The sequence below is a fragment of the Cyprinus carpio genome, chromosome B1, assembly GCF_018340385.1.
Source record: "Cyprinus carpio isolate SPL01 chromosome B1, ASM1834038v1, whole genome shotgun sequence".
In the NCBI taxonomy this organism is placed as follows: domain Eukaryota; kingdom Metazoa; phylum Chordata; class Actinopteri; order Cypriniformes; family Cyprinidae; genus Cyprinus; species Cyprinus carpio.
Window position 1 is genome coordinate 37,176,853 of NC_056597.1, and position 21,955 is coordinate 37,198,807.

The 21,955-nt window shown below is 36.1% G+C and overlaps 2 protein-coding genes across 2 annotated transcripts in view; one reads left to right on the top strand and one right to left on the bottom strand.

Annotated features, from left to right (window-relative positions):
* LOC109091729 (tuberin-like) overlaps positions 1–12,389 on the top strand; it is a 45,559-nt gene extending 33,170 nt beyond the window's left edge. Inside the window, exons 34-43 of the mRNA XM_042716087.1 lie at positions 771–913; positions 2,192–2,730; positions 5,133–5,211; positions 6,626–6,712; positions 6,781–6,967; positions 8,382–8,521; positions 8,619–8,697; positions 8,803–8,894; positions 10,757–10,855; positions 11,590–12,389. Coding sequence (XP_042572021.1) covers positions 771–913; positions 2,192–2,730; positions 5,133–5,211; positions 6,626–6,712; positions 6,781–6,967; positions 8,382–8,521; positions 8,619–8,697; positions 8,803–8,894; positions 10,757–10,855; positions 11,590–11,760 — 1,616 coding nt within the window. The 3' untranslated portion in view covers positions 11,761–12,389. The remainder of the gene's footprint in view (positions 1–770; positions 914–2,191; positions 2,731–5,132; positions 5,212–6,625; positions 6,713–6,780; positions 6,968–8,381; positions 8,522–8,618; positions 8,698–8,802; positions 8,895–10,756; positions 10,856–11,589) is intronic.
* Positions 12,390–14,278: 1,889 nt separating this feature from the next.
* LOC109080669 (polycystin-1-like) overlaps positions 14,279–21,955 on the bottom strand; it is an 86,128-nt gene continuing 78,451 nt past the window's right edge. The window contains 4 exon segments of the mRNA XM_042717349.1: positions 14,279–17,930; positions 18,942–19,262; positions 20,130–20,264; positions 21,661–21,948. Coding sequence (XP_042573283.1) covers positions 16,776–17,930; positions 18,942–19,262; positions 20,130–20,264; positions 21,661–21,948 — 1,899 coding nt within the window. The 3' untranslated portion in view covers positions 14,279–16,775.

Genomic DNA, 21,955 nt, shown 5'->3' on the forward strand with positions numbered 1-21,955 from the left:
GATTTTGGAATTGTCTGTATTTTTATGTTATTTTTTTTTTTTTTGTTGGATGATTAAAAGGCAGATTTTCTTAATGAAAAACATGATTATATGTAATTTTAGTAATTACAGAAAAAAATATCTAAATATTATTTAGATATTAAAATGTATATTAAATATTCTTAAATGTACGATAAATATATATAATTTAATTTTATATAGACAAAATTTTATTGGTATTATTTAGCTAATATTGCAATATTTATTAAATTTTATTAAATGATTGTTATTCAAAATAGCAATTTATATTAATAAACCGCAATATTTGCCTTCATATTAGGGCTGTCAGTTTATTTAAAAAATCAACTAAATTAAATATTTTATAATTACTTGATATTCTGAAGGATAATAAGTCAGATAATTAAAAAGAAAATTTTAAGGAAGCTCAGAACAAATATGTAAATATTAAAGGGCTGGAAAATGTTTTTATCATTTTGTTTTTAATCATTATTTTGGCTCGTAGGACCCTGCGCTAGCATACAGACCTCAAATCTAACACATATGGACATCAGCTCGCATTTCCATTTCACTGGGTCTCTAAAAGCATGTTCTGTAAAGCCTTTCAGTGTCAAATCCGGACTGAACCTGCTTCAACTGGATCAGCTTGTGTGTGTTTGTGTAGGTTTGATCTCCAGATGGCTCTGCATGTATTAGAGTGAGAGTTTCTAGACTAATCGCAGATATCATCTGCTACAGTGTGTTGTGACAACATCTCGTTCATTGTCTCACAGATTCGGTTGTGTTGGAAGAAGCTGGACGGAGCAGAGCGATTGTGTCAGCAGCTGAGTCCAGTGAGCTGGAGGAGTTCGAGGCCGTAGCGTCTGAACCCATCATCATGAGCGCCGCTACAACACCAGCCGGATTACTGAGCAGAGTGAGGGAATACACACCAAACACCTTCAACACACTCAGTAATAATCAGGGTTGGGGAAAAGTGAAAACACTTTTTAAAGTAATGCATTACAATATTGTGGTAATCCGTAATAAAATATGTAATTGCGTAAATTACTTTTTATGTAAAGTAATGCATTACGTTACTTTTGTGTTACTTTTTGTCACCTGGGCTGGGCTTGCTTGATTGTTTTTAATAACAAAACCCAAAGGTTATATTTCTTGTGACTCTAAAGGCCCTTTCACACTAAAAGTGAAATGAATAAGCCACAGGCTGAAGGAGAAGTCAAATCAGAGTTTATTTATAGAGCACTTCTTTAAAACAACAATTTGTGTCAGAAGTGTCAGTAAATAAATGGGAAAACAAAGTAACTTCTGTTATTTGAAAAACTAACTCGGATATTTTCTTGTAAATTTAAAAGTAATTTGTTACTTTGCTATTTACTTGAAAAAAGTCATCTGATTATGTAACTTGAGTTACTTGTAATGCGTTACCCCCAGTATTGATAATGTAATCATTTTGATTACAGTAGTGCTGTCAAACGATTAATCTCATCCAAAATAAAAGTTTTTGTTTACATAATATATGTGTGTGTACTGTGTATATTTATTATGTATATATAAATACACACATATGCATGGATATATTGAAGAAAAATATTGTATATTTCTATATTAAATATATTATATATATATTATATTTTATATATATAGATATATATACATGTAAATATTTTTAAATTTTATTATTTATTTTTGTTTATTTTTATTGTATTTATATATATACACTGTACACACACACACATATATTACATAAACAATAACTTTTATTTTGAATGCGATTCATCGCGATTAATCGTTTGACAGCACTATAAATGTATATATACATATATATAAAACATTGACATGAAGAGTAATGTATGTATTATTGCTATTATTGCCATATAAGAGAGTGATAATTATACTTATAATAATAATAATAATAATAATAATTATTATTATTATTATTATTATCGTGTAATTAATGCTTATTATGTAATTAATAACAACATATACAAATAATTTAACAATAACAAATAAATACATGTTAATAATATATACACTTGGAAATAACTTAAATATTAAATATAAATTATTATAGTACAATTATATGATATACTTCTCAATACTGGTATCGATAGACTAATATATTAACCAGCCAGTATATTTATTTTATTGGCATTGATAAATCACAGACTTCTTTTGTCTCTTCTCTCCTCAATCCTCCTCCACCTCCAGTCAGGACGATGAGAAGTCGACTCTGGAGGAGGTGAGTGAGGGCGGTATCCCCATCGATCAGCCTCCGCTGGCCCTCTCCACACCGGGACATCAAGAGACTGATGTCTCATTATCTCAGGCCACCACCCTGAGCAAATCCAGCTCGTCCCCGGAGCTGCAGACTCTCCCCGAGGCCTTCACCAAGGCTGCGGTCCAGAGCGCCGCCGGCGGAGACCTGCTGAGCTCCAGGATCCCGACGGTCCAGGCCGGCGAGAGAGAGGCCTCAGGAGAGAGCGTTATATCAGCCGGCCCGTCCAGCTCCAGCGCTAGCGTCTCCGTCTCCTCATCCTCCACCTCCAGGATGAGGCTGGAGTTTCCCACGGCTCAGCCGGGACCCCTGTCTCCCGCTGGACACAGACCCCGCGGACACACCATCTCAGTGTCCGCACCCTCATCCCGCAGGGAGAGAAAGATGGACCGAGACTCGTACCACAACCGAGGAGCTGCATCCAACACAGAGAAGAGCTCAGGACTCAGTCCCAGGTAACCTGAAGTCCAAACTCGTATTCTACCTTTCTTTATATGCATTAGAAAGTTTGTTTTTCATGCAATCACACTGAATGCAAACTAAAGTTTTCAAGCATGTTAAATGTAATAGAAAAGTTAGGACTTCATGATATATCAACACTATATCAGTTATCAGTTATAAATACAGTACTGTTCGGTAAGTCAGTAAGATTTTGTATTTTCTCATTTTGTTCAGCAAGGATGCATTAAAGTGATTTAAAGTGACCGTAAAGGCATTCACAAAATATTAGTATTTCAAATAAATGCTGTTCTTTTAAACATTTCTTTTTTTTAACACTGATAATAATCATAAATGTTTTTTTGAGCAGCAAATCAGCATAATTGATACTTGATAGGCCTCAATAATAACCCAGTAAGCATAATTTGAGAACAACATGCTCCTAACCAGGGTCCATTAATTATTACTCGCACGTTACGTTTAAGTCCCTAGAAATTTCAAGGAAAAAATCAAGGTCTTTTGGAATCATGCCTTTTGATTGCATCTCACTTTTATTTTATGTGTTTTTTTTATTAATGTGTGTGTTATGGGACAGTTTGTATAAAATAATTAAATTTGTGTAATGGTGCATCAGTTCTTTTCAAATCTACAACTATCAACAGTCCATTAAGGCTGGGCGACATGGCCAAATATATTTCTTTACCATATCATACAATATCACAATTTGATTTTACCAGTAATGGGAAAGGAAATGCTTTCCACATGTTTGTTAAACCTTGAGAATGAATGTAAAGATAATTTAATTTAGGGCACCAAAAAATCTTTTTCATTTTCCCCTAAATTCTGTTTTCCATTTTATGTTTTTTCCTGGATTCTGTGTTTTATGTTTCAGTACAAATTTATCATAAAAAGGTGTCTAATTAAATGAATTAATAAAAATTAATTAAATAAAAATTTTTATAAATTCAATTCAAGCTAAAATTGAATCAGTCTTTCAAAATTTAGTGAAATGAAAAGATAATTACAACAAAACATTGCACAATAGCATTGTATAATTGTATAGATGAATGAAAAAGGTGTATGATAGTCTTCAAAAATATTATTATTATTATTACATTTTAGTATACAATAGTAATATATTTCTGTCATAATTTCTTCAAGTTAAACCAGTCTCTTATTTTGACGGGTTGTCGTGAAGGTCTGTCAGGGTTGCTTTAAGTTTGAGTGTGTTTTTGACAGTAGTTTTTCTCAAACGAAATGATAAAAACCTTATAATAGTTAACCTGTTAGCGACAAGCACTGACTGGCTGCTGACACATTTATTTCTGCTTTTAGATTTATCAATGTTGAGTAAAAATGTCCAGAGCTCATCATCGTTATCGGCATAAATCTTATCAATATGATATTGTTTTATCGCTCAGCCCTATAATCCGTGACGACGAGTGCTGACTCAGTTGTGTAATGGATGGTGGAAAGTGTGGCTGTGATTGTTAACACACCTGTAATATCTTTGAACGGCATCCATTTGATCCCACCGCACCGAGTGCTCAATTTTGTAGGAAAAGCAAAGCATTATATGCAGAGTAATGATACGGCTGTAACGCCTCATTTTTATCCTTGCTGTCATCATCTGTCGCCTCTGTTGACATGAAATCATCCTGCCTCCTTCGCTCGCTCGACTCATTTTGTGAAGTGAGGCTCTTTCTGAGTTGATCGCTTTCAAATTGTTGCCTTGAATCGGAATTATGTGTAAATTACTGCCATCCGTCTTTGTGAGGTTCAGTGCTGCTGGAGTCGCACGATCAATAGACTCGCTATTTATAGACAGAAGCGCAGGAAAACCTAGTGAGTTTGCCGAAAGTGTTTTCTCCTCGTCACGGGCCGTATGTGTCTCGTTTAATGGGGTTCAGTCAGACACTAAGAGCTGTCGTCTTTCTTTTTCTCGAAACAGTTCACAATGCTTTTTTGCAGTTGTGTTTAGATTGCTGTTCGATATAAAGCGTGTCTGTTTTGATAAAGCCACAATTACTTGCTAATAAGGATTGAGGGCTCCGTCACTCGAAATACACTTGCCGTATGAATAGATGCATAAAAGGAGTAGTTTCTTTAGTGGAACGTAGTGTTATGAATGTCAGATGTGGACAGGATTTCTGTTAAGTCTGGAGTTGTGTCCTCATTTGCACAGTTGTGCTGGGGCAGATTTAATGGGTCTCATGAGGTCTGGAGAGCGTTTCGTGACTCTTCTCCCGATCGAGCACTTATCCTCTCCAAACTTTTTCACCTTTAGCTGTGATATTTTCCTGTGTGATGAGGTAAGTTGCGTGTAGGCAGATGAAAGCTTTGTGGGACATTAAATGTAGTGTGCACTTGTGTTTGCGTGGAGGTTCAGTCTGACCTTTGCTCCTCTTTCTGTCGGCAGCTTCGTCTTCCTGCAGCTCTATCACTCTCCGTTCTTTGGCAGTGAAGCCAACAAACCCCTCCTGCTGCCCAAATCTCAGGTGAGGAGACTCTCTCTCTTATAATTGGGCAAATCTCACATATACTTTACATCTAATTTCATACCAAGTCAAAAAATAAAAATGTAAAACAAAAAAGAAGAAGAAGAATGAAAATCATTATAAAGGTCTGGCACAAAACACTATAATTTTAGATATTTGTCTATATATTATCCATGGTAATAGCATTAGCTATAATATATTAATTTATGCATATTTTGGTTAAAAAACTGGATAAGATCAGGGTTATTACCAGTATTAACAATAATAATGAAATAATACCTATACATATAAATACCTATTATTATTTTATATTCTTTTAATATTATTTAATATTCTTTCTCTCTGCTACTACTAACCGTATTAATAGTTGTTATTATTTAAAAAAAAAATAATAATAATATGCAATGTTATATATAATTTAACAGATTAATGTATCCATTATAATAGTATTTGTTATAATTTATGCAGATTTTAGTTTTAAAATCTGGATAGGGTCAGGGTTATTATTATTATTATTATTATTATTATATTATTATTATAGCTAAAACTAAAAACTAAAGCATTTTCATTAATCAAAATAAAACAAGCATTAACTGAATAATTAATTAATTAATTAAATAAGATTATTTTTTTTGTTAAAATTTCATTTTTTTTTTTTTAAATAAATAATAATTTTTTGTTTAAAAAATTTATTCGTGATTATTAGTATCATAAATAATAGTATTTTTTTACATAATATATGTGTGTGTACTGTGCATATTTATTATGTATATATAAACACACACATTCAGCATATTTTTTGAAAATATTAACATGTTTATATTTATATTCATATAATTTACATTATATATAAATATATTTAATATATAAACAACATATTTTTCTTAAATATATTAATGCATGTGTGTGTATTTGTATGTATGTGTGTGTATTTATATAGTAATAATATATTTTGTAAGTAAATACTTTTATTTTTGATGCAATTAATCGCAATTAATCGTTTGACAGCACTAATAAAAAAACTTTTAAAAATGACAAAAACAACAAAAAACTGCTAAAATGTTAAACTAAAATCAAAACAAATTATAATTATTATTAAAAATACTAACAAATATATATATATTGGTATATCAATGGTACTAAACTATCACTGTATAGGATAGGACTGGATCAGACTGAATTACAGTCATGAGAATGACTTTGCATTACAGTAATGAGAACTTAAAGGGAAAATAATGGTATTTATTTATAAAAATGATTTTCTAAAAAAAAAAAAAAAAGCCTATAGAAATAATTTTTAGACTCTTATATAATTTGGATTTAGATGTAGGGTTCTCTTTGAGATTAACCCAATCACTTTCTATAGGCCTCTTCATTGTCTTCATAATAATGTAGTGTGGTCTGGCGTTCACAGCTGATCGATCGTGCCGTTAAAGTCCTGGATCAGATGCCTCCGTATGACACTCACAAGATCGGGGTGGTGTTTGTTGGAGCCGGGCAGGTAGAGTCACGTTCTGCTGTTTCAGATGTTGTTGGAAGTCTGAATGATTGACGGTGGTTTATTATCAGGCGAATAACGAGGTGTCGATCCTGTCCAACGAGTACGGCTCCAACCGCTACGCTCAGTTCCTCACGGGCCTGGGAAAGCTCATCCACCTGAAGGACTGCGACCCCGACCAGATCTTCCTGGGAGGACTGGATCAGTACGGAGACGACGGAGAGTTCACCTACTGCTGGCACGATGACATCATGCAAGGTCAGGGCAGTCGTGATTAGAAATAGTAGTAAAATAAAACTAATATTAACTAACAATGAGCAATACGTTTGTTACAGTATTTATTTATCTTTTTTAATGTTAATTAATACAAGTACAGCATTGTACGTTCATGTTAGCTCAGGTCTATTAATTAATATTAGCAGATAAAACTTTGGATTTTAGTAATGCATTAAGTGAAGGCTGAAATTAATATGTTTTTAGGTTTTTTTATTTTTTTTTTGTATTTTTCATTTGTTGTTAGATGAATCCTTATTGTAAAGCGTTACCATTAAAATAATCTTTCTTATTAATAATAATAGTAGTAATAATAATATTTAAAAAAAGTTTGTTATTTTTCAAATAATTCGAAACATGTACAAAAATTATATAATGATATATATATATATATATATATATATATATATATATATATATATATTATATATATATATATATATATATATATATATATTAATATTATATACCACATTTATATATATATATTATTTGTGTGTGTATTATCATTAATTCTACTTTAATAGTAGTTAATAGTAGTAATAAATAAATAACATTTAATATTATCATTATTATAAAGTTCTTAGAAGTAAAGTAACACTTAGCAAAAAAACTACCAAACAAGATCTCAAGTATGAGGAATATAATTTGTTTAGTCAGTACTTCTTTAGTCACTGTTGATTTAGCAACAATAATATAATAATTAATATTTTAGTGCTGACAAACGATTAATCGCATCCAAAATAAGTATTTGTTTACATAGTATATGTGTGTGTACTGTGTATATTTATTATGCATATATTAATACAAACACATGCATGTATATATTTCAGAAAAATATGTTTATATTTTAAATATATTTATATATAATATAAATTATATGAATGTAAATGTATGCATGTAAATATTTTCTAAATATATCCATGCATGTGTGTGTATTTATATATACATAATAAATATACACCGTACACACACATATATTATGTAAACAAATACTTATTTTGGATGCGATTAATCGTTTGACAGCACTAATTAATAAAAATAGTAATAATATTTATTAAATAGTAGTAGGTATATTAATTCTAATTATTATTTATTATTACTACTATTACTAGTAGATGTAGTTATTATTACCATTCCATTACTATTTACTATTTATAAATATTTATTAACAAAACAATAAGAAAGTTCCTAGAAGAACCCTACCACTTATATAAAAAAAATAAAAGCAAACCTGTGAAGATGTCAAATATGTGTAATATGATGTATTTATTCACTCCAGTCAGTGCTGGCTTCGAGTGTTTGAGCGTTATTATGTGATGCTCATTATTATGTGATGTTCATAAAAAGCGTTCAGAGCAGGAGCTGAAGCTAATGCAGGTGTTTTGTTCCTCTGCAGCGATTTTCCATATAGCCACTCTGATGCCGAACCGCGAGAGCGACAAGGGCTGCTGCAATAAGAAACGCCACATTGGGAACGACTTTGTAGTGGTGGTTTACAACGACTCCGGAGAGGAGTACAAACTCGGCACCATCAAGGTGTGTGTGAGAGTCCACGTGCGTCTCATTTCCATTGCTGCCACGTTCTTTCAGAAGCACGTTTAAATGATGATATCTTGTTTGTTCATGCGTTTAGGGCCAGTTCAACTTTGTGGAGGTGCTTATAAAACCTCTGGACTACGAGAGTAACCTGGTGACGCTGCAGTGCCGGAAAGGTGAAACAAACCACTTTGATTCAGATGTGTGTGTGTGTGTGTGTGTGTGTGTGTGTGTGTGTGTGTGTGTGCTCATTAAGGCTGTAACTCCTCCTCCTCTTTCAGATCTGGAGGGTTTGGTCGACACCAGTGTGGCAAAGATCGTTTCTGACCGCAATCTACCGCTGCTCGTGAGACAGATGGCACTCCACGCCAATGTAAGACACCTTCTTGTCTTTTGTCTCTTTTTTTTTCTGTTTAGTATGGAAGCTTAATTCTGCCACAGAATAAAAAATTTATCTGTGAGTGGGGCAAGACTTTGTATCTCAAAATTTGGACATTTAACCCAGAAGTGTAAGTTCATATCTCTTTATTTTGGAGTTTTGATTTTAAATTTTTGATTTTTTCTCTTAATTTCAGATTTTTTTCCCCTTGGTTACACACACAATCTCACAATCTTTGTACACAACAGAATTAAGAAAAAGGTTTATAGACAGAGAAAAAAAAAGCCAGAATTAAGTTTAAATGAGTCAGAACAGTCCACAGAGAGATATTAACTTCAGAATTGTGAGTATTAAAGAATTGTGAGTAAAAAAAGTCAGAATTGTGAGATAAAAAGCTGCAGATACCTTTTTATTTTATTTTTTATTTCACAGTGGAAACAAGCTTCCATAGTTTGTTCTATTTACACACGGATGTTTTTGACCTCTGCACCTTGTGTTTTTGTAGTGCTGTCAAACAATTAATCGCGATTAATCGCATCCAAAATAAAAGTTTTTGTTTACATAATATATGTGTGTGCACTGTGTATATTTATTAAGTATATAAAAATACACACACATACAGTATATATTTTGAAAATATTTGCATGTATTTACATGTATATATTTATATTCATGTCATTTATATTATATATAAATATATATAATGTATAAACATAACATACTGTATTTTTCTTAAATATATATGTGCATGTGTATTTATATATGCATAATAAATATACACAGTACACACATATATATTATGTAATCAAAAACTTATTTTGGATGCAATTAATCACGATTAATCGTTTGACTGCACTAGTTTTTTTTTGCTTTCCCCTGCAAAAAAAAAAAAAAAAAAAGGCCTTTTCTTTTTCTGACAACATTGCAATTCAAACAATTAATTCACTTAACATTGAGAAAAAGATTTAAAATGCTTAAACCAGAAGTGTTGGCTAGGTTATTTCTAATTTTTTTTAAATACTTTAGTACTTAAGTACTTTTTACTTTCACTCGAGTATGTTTTTGGCTAGATACTAAAAACTTTTATTTGAGCAACATGTCACATTACTTTCATGTAAGTGCAATTTTCGGAGTATCTTTTACATGATTTTAGGTGGTTGGAGTGGCTGTTTTCTTCAGGTGCAAAAATCATATGTCATAATCTGAGGTGTTCATTATGTGGAAAGGATGCAGAGCGAGCGCAGTAATAACCATGTTTGCCTAAAAGCACTAATAAAGACCGTTGCTCTCACCACACAGTCTGTTTAGCATAAATATGCAGTTTTTTCTTGGGTAGCTCTCTTCCCATCTACTGTTGATAACTGGAGAGTATGTAATAAGGCTGTTTGGCCTCTGAGGCCCTCCATATCACTGCCGGCTCCAGGAGAGCACGGCCCACTGCCTCCGGCTTCAATTAGCAACACATGCAGGTCAGGGGAGGATGAACGCAGAATTCAGGTGTCACCTGGGACACAGACTACTTTGGGGTGGATTATTAACTTCTTGTTTCCATGGTTGCAAGGGAACTTTAGGAGACAAAGTACTTTAGTTTGGGAATTTATGTGCAATCCTGGCAGCGTGTTGCTATCCTAGATCAAAGTGTGTTCCAGCATACGGCGCTCGCCTTTCACAGTCCAATCAACAACTGACAGAGAAAATCTGCTCCAACGCTACGCTTCTTTCTTGTTCATTTTGCTGGAAAATATGTCAGAATTCAGAAGGTGGTCACAGCTTCTGTTTTCATTCTTTAAGCAGTAATTTTAAATGATCACATTGCATTTGAACCTTTTTAATGAGTGTTTTCTTGTCTTGTGTAGATGGCATCGCTGGTGCATCAGTGTAGAGCGAACCCATCAGATGCCTACGCTTCAAAATGGCTGGCGAGATTGAGACACATCAAGAGGATCAGGACACGGGTACAAAAGCTCATATATATATATATAATTACATATTATTTCTATATTTATATCTGTCTATATCTATATGTAACTTTGAATGTGAAAATACTGCCATTCAAAACTTTGGGATCAGTACATTTAAAAAAGTTTTTAAAGAAGTTTCATCTGCTCATCAAGGCTAAATTTATTTGATCAAAAATACATAAAAACAGTATTATTGTGAAATATTATTGCAGTTTAAAATAATGGTTTTCTATGTTTATAATCTTTAAAATAAGCTGAATTTTCAGCATCATTACTCCAGACTTCAGTGTCACATGATTCTTCAGGAATCACTCTGATATGCTGATTTATTATAATTGTTGAAAACAATGAAGCTGGAAGCTGTGATACTTTTTTTCAGGATACTTTGGTGAATAAAAAGTTCAAAAGAACAGCTTTTATTTAAAATAGACATTTTTTGTAACAATATACACTACTGTGTAAAAGTTAGTGGTCACTACATTATATACGTAGTCTTTTTTTGAAAGAAATGAATACTTTTATTCAGTAAGGATGTGTTCAGCTGATAACAAGTCATAGTAAAGACTTATATTGTTAGATTGGGAAGAAAAAAAAACATGACCCCAAAGTTTTGTTTGGCAGTGTATCTATACTTTATGAAATTATATATATATATATAGATATATATACTGTATGATATATATATATATATATATATAATATATGGAGGATGTTTTCTCCATCAACAGGCTCAGGAGGAAATTCAGTCGCGCCCCACTCACGCAGTCTCTCTGACCCAAAGCCACGCCCCCATGCAGAATAAACCCGCCCACCAGCCCTCCGGCTCTGCTGCGAACCCAGACGCCGGCCAGAGGAAGAGGCTTGTGTCCACCGTCGACGATTTCACAGACTTTGTCTAGCGAGAGACCCGTGACGTGTTTTAAACTGAGACCGAGAGACGCTGCGTTCCCATCAGTCCAGACCAACCAATCCAACCCTGAAGGCGGAGGGCAGTGAGGTTTGGTGTTAGTAAGATTTGATCACCTTTAAAACCACCCAACGTGCCACAGGAAGTAAGAGAGCTGCTCAGCCGGGACACAGCTTCACTCAACGCTGTGACTGTATGAATGAATTTCACAAAGCGCTGCTCCGACTGCTGACAGATGGATGTAAACGCACGCACAGGCATTATCAGCAGCCGTTTTTAGCAGTACGACTAAATTGCACACGCACACGGTTAACACGCTTTCCTGTCTCTGCCCATCTTCATCCACACGTTTCTTTCTCTAGAGAGCAAACTTGTGTTCACACACTCATTTTCTCTTGTTGTTTTTCTCTAAATATATCAAAATGGTCTGTGTTATTAACGGTCCAACCGTTTTGCTTGGTTCCTGTTGTTTTCTTTGTGTGTGATGGTTATTGCTTATCTAATGAGTTTTTGATAGAACAACAGATTCGCAGAACAACAGCTAGTGTACGGTAAACCACATCAGAAGTGTGTGCATGTGTGCGCTTCGCTACCAAATAAAACACTGAAATGTGCAAATACTGCTGTTGTTCAGAGTCTACTTTCACTCTTGAGTCAAACCTCTGTATACTTCTGACATCATTTACTGTCTAAATCTTGTGTATGCCTGTGTATTGTGTAAATGAACTTTATATGAGGAGTTGATTATTTTTATTTATAGCACCTTTCTAAAACTAACAACTCAACTTGGATACATTTAGGGCTTTTCACACGTGAAATGGTTAACCCTGGCTTATTTCATGCTTAACACTGCTCATTACCCCGAGTTAACTATTAAACCTAGGTTTACTTGTTGCTGCTGAGAAACCCAGAAATGTGAAAAGGGTCGGGTAAACTTCTATTGTGGTGAATGGGAGACTACATAAGATGTATGTCTGAGTTCCCATTTGCTCAAACAGCAACAGAAAAACTCCACATTACTGTTTTCACGACTTTCTAATAAGAGGAAAAATGAGAGAGAGACTAATGGCAGTCAGAAGAGAAAACGGTGTAAAGATTTACCTTCACTCCTGTAGACGCTGTATTTTATGGAAGAGAGAGACTATTGGCAGTAAGTAGAGAAGGTGGTGTGAAGCTTTTTATCTCACAATTCAGATTTATTTTTCTCAGAATTACGTCATATAAACTCGCAATTCTGGCTTTTCTTCTTGCAACTGTGAGATTTAAACTGCAATCGCGAGTTATAATGTCCACTTCAGAGGAGAAAAAGACTGATATGTTCTTACAATTGCGAGTTTATATCCTTTTTTATTTCGTTTATTCAGTGGAAACGGTCTCCTATACTGCATTACCCCCAAGGCAGCGTTAAATAGTTGTCCACTTCAGAGGAGAAAATTGATGCGAAGTTAAAAATAACTTACTGTTATAAATGTACAAACATAATACTTAGTGTGTTATAAATGTACACGATTTTTTTTTAAAAAATTCATGGTCTGTGAAAAAGGTTTGCGTTGCATTGATTGGACGAATGCAGCACGTGATCTGATCCGTTAGGCTCTAGCATAGCGCGCGCCATTGTAATATATACTGGTGACTGCATATTTTTCCTGAGTGGACTTTTCTAACTGTAAATCTAAGAAGTTCATCATTTTCATTTCGCTAGAAATTACATCAAAAGGGGGAACCGGTGATCAAAAACGTACATTTACACACAAGCTGACAACAGGCAGCAACTTTCTTTATTTTTTATCTTAACTGTCATGGCATGGAACGCACAGGATTGTGGGATATCAAAGGCAGCGAAGGATACATCTACACTGCCTTCAAAAATCGGCCAGATGAAGGCATCTCGAGAGACAGGAACTGAAGCTAACACTGAAAGCTTCACTATTAGCAGTGTTGGCTGTTGGGTAAGTTACTCTAAAAAAATGATTAATTTCTAGCCACCAATTACATCTTCAACAGTTTAATTAGATTACTGTACTAATTGCTCTCTCTAAAAATATTGCATTACTTATTACTAACTGCTTTCTAAATCAACAAAGATAGATATGAAACTGGTCTTTTAATTCTTTGAAATAAATTATTTAAAAATTTGCATTAATTATCCTTGAACTGACCAAAGTATTTAGAGGTTATTAAAACATACATTTTGTCATTTAATATTAATTTCTTATTTTAAATCCACTATTGTTTAATATATAATTGTTCTATTATAGCCTATATTTAATGCAGTTACATCAGAAAAAAATAAGAGCAATCCCTTATTTTGCCCTTTTAAGGTAAATGTAAATAAATTACCGTAATTAATTCGTTAATTAATCATGCATTACACTCAACACTGTCTGTTAATTTAAACATTAGAAGTCAAAAGATATTGGGTGGAGAAGACGAGTTTTTAGTTGTGATTTGAAAGACAAAAGAATGGTGAATCAATATCTTGAATTGAAGCCCCACAGGAACCACAGACGCTCAGCTGTCAGACTCTTTATTTGACTTTGTCAAGTGCAAAAGCATGTAAAGCGAAGTGCTACAACGTTACAAGTACAACAGCACAATTCAAAACAAAATGTCAAACCTTCAATCAACACATTACTGTACCTTCAGCATTTAATACCAAAAAATAAGACTTTACAATAGTTCATGCAAGTATGTTTTGGCATGTGTGACTGGTTTGAAATGGCAGACATGATTTTTAATTTTATTTTTTCTGACAAAAAGAAATATTTCTGCGCTAATACTATCCTGCAAAGAACTAAAAAGCCATTATATTTTAAAATGACTGCTTTTGCTGTGTATAGTTCTGTTGGAAATAGCAAAGCTTTCATACCTTTTTTGGGTCTTATTTTTTCCTTTGGCCAAAGCATTTGTGTGAAATGATTGTGCATACTGCGATCCATTTTGTGTACTGAAATTTCTATTCAGTGCGGTTAAGGCAAACGAGATTAAAACAATGCATTCTCACTCGAATACAATATTTACATAAGGGCACACCAATATTTACAGATAAACATGACCTTTCTAAAACTCATCTGGAATGGCCTGAATAAGAACGTTACTGTAGTGGAAGTGACCTCTGACAGAATCAAAACTCCCTGTAGTGGATATTTTCGAGTGCTTAAGCTAATCATCAAATCAATACATGTATTGTTTAAAGCCGAAAACAACAAACAAAAAAAATGAAATCCTGGTTTGGGTTTTTAAAAAGAGGGTCCCTGAGAATCATCACGGTAAACAAAGATTTAGTACTTCACAAAAGAAATAAAATCAACACATTGTAGAAACAAATACATGAATGGTAGTTAATATCCTGATGCAGCTTGTGTATAATACTCAAAGAGAATAGTTCTGGAAAGTTGTATGTGAAGAAATAGTACATACTAGTTTAAATATGGCAAAGCACTAAAGCTTGACATGGAAATAAAGTGCTAAGTTCAAAAGAAACTTAAGTTAACTTCTTGTTACTTGAGTTGCAAGCTTTGGCAAAATTATACGAAGAGTAATGCTGTTGTAACTATCTCTTATGTTTGTACCAAGCTTATTTTATTATTTCTGCAAAACATTTTCCATAACACATTCAAATTAAATCACACCGATGTCATCACAATCATTCATATTATAACATCAATACAAAGTGCTTTTTAAATTAACTTCAAAACATCATAGAAGGCATTAACAAACATACTTCCATTTATCACAAGCTGGTTTTTCATTCATTAACAAACTACTTAACAATAATAATGCTTTATGGAACATCGCTTTTACCTGCTGGAATAACAAATCCCCATACAGAGAATTCTGGGAGTTGTGCTTTAATGAGGGACGTACCTTTGTCTTAATTCTGTCTAAACTTTTTCCTTACTTCATCTAACATTTCACGTCCTACTATTACGTTATCCCAAATTTTTGGTCTCCCTTTAAATTCACACTTACTGACATGCTTTCCCTACTCTCAGTTTTCCTTCTAATTTCTTCTTTTCTCATTTGCCCTCTGGTCCGTTTCGCTCTGAGAAACCTCTGAATGGAGCTGACATGCAATCATGTCAGAGAAATATATTTGAAATCCTGAGGATTACTAGTTGTTTAGCACCCTGATGGCCTCTTCAGAAGTATGTTAGTGTGAGTGTATAAGTGTAGGTGGGTAAATTGTACAAGTTCATATATTTTCTGATATGTTTTTGTGTCTATTTGTCGCAACATGCCATTATATTAAGAAGCATGAATTATGCATAAGTACCTCGAAGCATAGCTCTATATTTATGTAATGGCATCAAATATGTACCTGCAATCTGGTTGTGTTTTTATGTCTGTATGTGTGCGAGTTTGTCAGTGTGAGCCCTTTTTGAATAAGCTGTGCCTATTCTGCATCAATGGGCGATACATATACCCATGACCTTAAGATAGCTTCCTTTAACAACATAAAAAAGTAAGTTTCATCAAACATAACTAAAAACATTGTACAACAAATACCATCAAGCTTTAGCCATCCTGCATCAACAGGCATGCTGCTGTAGTCCTTCACTGTCTCTTTCAAGAGTTTGTTTGGTTGTTGCAACAGCACAAGGTGTGCTCTTGTCGGTTTCAACCCAGTTGACCACCAGGGTCAAGAGGTTGGACTTGAGGTCACTGCAAGTGGGGAAGGAAAAGGGCAACTTGCATCAACTGGAACGTCTTGAGGATTGTAGAAACCATGGTGACCTGCACCCAGTTTCCATCTTGAGACTTTTAGTAAGGCGTTAAAAATCAAAGGACTTGTGGGTTGGAACTTAAGGCTATGGTGGATTATTTGGTTTTAAGCAACTAGTATTGCTTTCGCTCTTCTTGTGGGCCTGGTTACAAAACCTGCTGTCACCAGGTCCTCCTTTCTTCATGAAATTGAGCTTCAACATTCCTTGAGTTCCTAAGCCTTACAACTCAATTCCAAATTCCTGCCTGTACTTGTGTACTGACTGGTGGAACCTTTGGGTCTCAAGGTTTGGGGTGTCCTGAGATAGGTCTGTCTGTGTTGGGGTGCACCTTATTTTTAAGTGGGGGAGGTTTGTGCTTGCGTTTGCGGGTGGGATTCGTAGTAGTGTGTGCAGGGTGCCGGAAAACGCTGGAGGGAAGGTTCTCGCTGTTGGTGGGAGAAATCCACTCGTGGGAGCGAGGGATCGGTACAGGGGTAGTTACGGCAGAAACAGGAGCAGTTGAGTAAGCAGACGCTGGTGTGGGAACAGGGGTAGGGACTGGTTTGTTGGCACAGCCAGCAACCTCAGAATCCCTTTGGAAATTTGGGTCCACCTTGTTGGAGGTTCCTTTTACTTTATGAGAAGTCTTGTTAGCCTTTTGGCCTCTAGGTTGACTACTGTCCCCCTCAGGTGGACTTGCTTTGAGGGGACTCGAGTCCACCTTGCAAGGGTCTTTCTCAGTCTTGTCAACATCTGCCACCATCGTACTAGGGGTTTCTTGAGTCTTTTGGTGACTATCGGTCCTGTGGGGACTCAAGTCCATCTTATTGAGGCTTGTGGGAAGAGCACTTGTGGTTTGTGAGAACTTCTCTGATTTCCTTGACCTCCGATCTCTCTTGTGAGGATTTCTCTCGGATGCAGGTGCACTTATTACAGTTCTTGGGGGACATAAGCTACTCTCTGCCACTTGTGTACTCCTGTCTGTCCCGTTGTATCTATGTCTCTTCTGTCCTGCAGATTCCAGACTTCTGTGGCGGCGTACCCCTCTGCCCCGTCCTCTACTCTTCCTCAGCAGTCTCTCTAGGCGGCACTCTGTTCGATACAGTTCCTCTGTGGCGTGGGTTACCCGGTCCAGCTGCAGAAGCAAAGCATCGAATGCTGGGAGGATTCTGCGGAGTGTTGCCTCCATCTCAGCTTTCTCTTTCCAGCCTTGGCCTCCAACTATCACCCCAAGACCTAAAGTGAGGCCAAGTCCTAGACCTGGGGCTTCAGCCAAACTGCAAGGGCTGCTGGATGTGGGATGCCAGGAGGCCTCAGATCCTCCGTCAATGCTGTCGGGAGTTGGGGGAGCCTCAGGAGTGTCCAGAGGAGGAAGACACAAGGACTTGCAGTCACTAGTTGAAGAGGAACGTGAAGGAGGGAGCTCCATACCTTCAAACCGCACCTTGTGCCGGAACTGTTGGGGAAGAAAGGGATAGTGGGTCAAGAGAAGGTGGTGGTAATTTAAAGGACAAAAGTATGCGATGAAGGTTTAATCTGGAGGACATGTGATTCAACATACTAGAGTATTGGTAAGAAGCAAGTACTCATTTATGATGTGATTGTTTATTCTGGAGTATTGGGTGTGAGTGTGAGTGTGACGTGACATTCAGCCAAGTATGGTGAAACAATACTCAGAATTCGTGCTCTGAATTTAACCCATCCGAAGTGCACACCCACACAGAGCAGTGAACACACACACACACCTGTGAAAACACACACCCGGAGCAGTGGGCAGCCATTTTATGCTGCGGCGCCCGGGGAGCAGTTGGGGGGTCGATGCCTTGCTCAAGGCACTACTAAGTCATGGTATTGAAGGTGGAGAGAAGAAACTGTACATGCACTCCCCCCACCCACAATTCCTGCCGGCCGAGATCGAACTCACAACCCTTCGATTGGGAGTCCGACTCTCTAACCATTAGGCCACGACTTCCCCCATACTCATTTATCCAAAGCAACTTACTGAATAATTTTATAAAGACAATCCCCTGGGAACAACCCAGGGTAAGGAACCCAATGGTACCAGCTCATGGCTCGTTCTTTGGAGTGTTACCAAAAGTTAATAAGATTCTGCTTTATCAAGACCTTGTGATTCGGGGGGAATCTTTTCTACTCTGCAAATTGCTTTGGAAATTGCTTTTGCAAATTGCTTTGCTCTACAAATATACTACCAATATATGGAAGGAAAAATGGGATCAGTGGATAATTGAGCTATTCAATTTTGGTAAAAAAATAAAAATAAATACCCGGTGGATAAACAACAAGTGCGTCGAGTAGAAACATCCATTTGTGATTCCATAAACATACGCAGAGTTCATAAATACATCAGATACATGCTAGCAGACCTAATTCTTGACATGCTACGCTGGTAACACCTTTCATTAGACAAAAGGGCAGGGAATCTTAAGCATTATGGAAGAACACAGACCTCTTTAGCACGGCTGAGCCCCATCCACATTTTGAGGCGTCGCAGGAACAACTCCACCATTTCATAGTCCTGCAGGTCAACGGCTGGACGGTACAGTTCTGCCCTTGCCCGACGATAGTTCCTTAGCAACGCCGAGATCAAAAGCCACAGTAATACTAGTCGGAGGAGAGTGAAGCTAATGTAGAAGATGAAACAGGAAGCAGAACATGGGGAGGAGCCACTGTCTGGTCGCCATGACAACAGTCCATGCCCATTACAGCCTAGTAACTTCAAGCAAGTAGAGCTAACAGTTCCGTAGCCCTCCATGACAGAGTGGAAAAGCTAGAAGGGAAAAAAGATAGTACTTGTCTTAAGATTTTGCTAAACTTTAAAATAAAATAAAAATTATACATACTGTTCTGGGCTAAATCCAGAAAATAAGTATTCATATTACTGATCAGAATAGACTGCTTTTAAGAGTTCACTAATGGCTCATAATTGACCCATTAAATATTCTAGTTGAGTGAGGGAGATAATTTAACAGTCTCTTGCATCCGCTTCAACATTGTGTCAACGTTTTATTTTTTTCTTTATGTAAACAGCCTAGAATTTCTTGGAATTTTAATTTAATAATTCAGGAGGAAGGAAGGATGGTGTGTTCAGATCCAAACACAAACATGCGTATACAAATGAGTACACAGGTACAGACAAATTAACCCACAATACGGTTATCAGTTGCTAGGGCACTGTTATGTGGTTGTTGAAGTGATGGTTGCTTACCCCCAAATCTCTGTAATATTCTGGTCTATGGGATTGTGCACCTTCTTTAAAAATGAAAAGCACAACTCTTCTTAACAAGCCACATGATCTGACACCAAATAGTGTGGAAAAAGCTATGCCCTGATATTTATTACATTAGTTTTGTGTGTTTGCTCAAATCCCTCTGTATGAGTAACAGCAATGGTGAAGCTTGGCTTAACAAACAACTAATAACAATACCCAGTTTATACACAAGGTCATGCCAAGTTTTACCTCCCTATGTAGGAAATTTGTAATTCAGGCAGAATCAAGGTCCTTGTTCACTCAGTTATGTACATAGTTAAAAGATATGGACATTCAGTTCAGTATAATCATAGTCTGACATGTGCATTCCATGTGGTTTAAATAATTTTGCAGATGGTGTGCATCAGTGTGTGTGTGTGTACTAACCAAGTGTCCGGTGTGTGAGTATGCCAACAGGAACACGAGTAGAGTGACTGCAACCGTCAGCAGCTCCCAGAAAGATCTCCTTAGCGTTCTCCCGAAAACACCCCATTCTCTCATGAAACGCAGCTGGTGTGATGCCTAAAAAGAAAGACATGAAGTGAGTGATAAATAATGCCTCGCCGGTTTGTATTTTCATATAATTAATTATTGCAGAATTTTTAAAGATTTTTGGACTGTACTGAAGCATAAAAATACTAGGACTGAGGAAATAAATCAATGCATAGTGAATCGAGAAATTCTGCATCGATTCTGAGATTTTCCAAATGCATTGTTTTAACAGAAGATGACGCTGCATGCTTTAAAAACAGCAGTACTCTGCAAACTGTCCTTACACACCCTTGAACCTAAAATAATCATTCATAAAGTTTGAAAAGTTTGAAGCTAATCACAAGGGTTTTTACAGTGAGCTGTGTTTACATTAATCTCGTGTCATGAAAACATTCTGAGCTGAGGTATAATTACATGACTCTAATAACAAGCGCTCTTCTTCTTAAGCATTTGAGAGTGCAGTTAAATTACATGACTCTAATAACAAGCGCTCTTCTTCTTAAGCATTTGAGAGTGCAGTTAAAAACCATCTGCTGTTAAAAACTATGCTCAGAATCATGACTCTAATAACAAGCGCTCTTCTTCTTAAGCATTTGAGAGTGCAGTTAAAAATGTTTTGATGCATTTAGGAGCCCTGCTACACATCTTCACATCTACTTTGAAATGTGCGTTCTGTGTCGGAATGTCTGTTTTTGTTTTTTTTTGTATCTGTGATTTCACCTACTGCCAATTTATGTTTTGAGATGTTTGTTATGTGGGGTGCCAGTTGGCGGAAAACACTGCGTCACGTAGCCATGGAAGCAGCAAACGAACTGGGTCAGAAACAGCAGATTTACCCAACATAAAAAAGCCTCAGCATCCATCTGAAAATCTGTGAGCATGAGCATTTTATCAACTCATCAGCTTACAGCGTAAGGCTCATGACCTTCCATTGTTAATTGCACTCGTTCTTCTTGTTTGTGCTCAATCTGGCAACATGAGCATCGAGCCTGAGTAGGAGGGGGAAGGAGAAACAACTCACTCCAATATTCTGAATTTGGACTGGACTGCTAGCTGTCAGTATTATATACAGAACCTTTAAATATTTAGTGATGTCTGGCCTGATGTTTACAGGAGAAGAACTTGAGGTGGGAATTTATGACTTTGCAGATGTGTGTTTAGCATTTATTTAAATATTTAAAAAAATTAGCAGGATAACCTGAGGTTAGGTGCCTTGCTCAAGGGCACAATGGTTATTCTTGTAGTTATAAGTTCTGAACTTCATCTAGTACACCATCTCACACTATTACATATTTATAAGCACTTGAAAAAAATTATAGTAGAGACTTTGCTACACCATTTATTAAGGCGTTGCATTCTGCAGCTCCAACTGTAGAGCATGTTTCTAACAATGGCAAAGTTATGGATTTGATTCCCATTTGCTCACCTTGAGAATCAGCAGGAAGAGCAGAGTCGCGCTGAGTTGGGTCAGAACCTGGTTCTGCTGAGCCAGAGGAAAGAAGTCCGTAAAAGTGTCCCGTTGTTGTAGAAATGACCCCCATTGGTGGGCGGACAGTACAGAGCGGCTCAGGTGTAGCGAGGTGACACAAATCGCCAACAGCAGACTGCAAACACTTGCTACGTTCCACAAACGTAGGAAATAACCACGCCCCTGTTTCCAAGCAACCACGCCCTCACGTACAGAGAAATAGATCACAAAGACCAGCAGGAGGAGCTGTGAG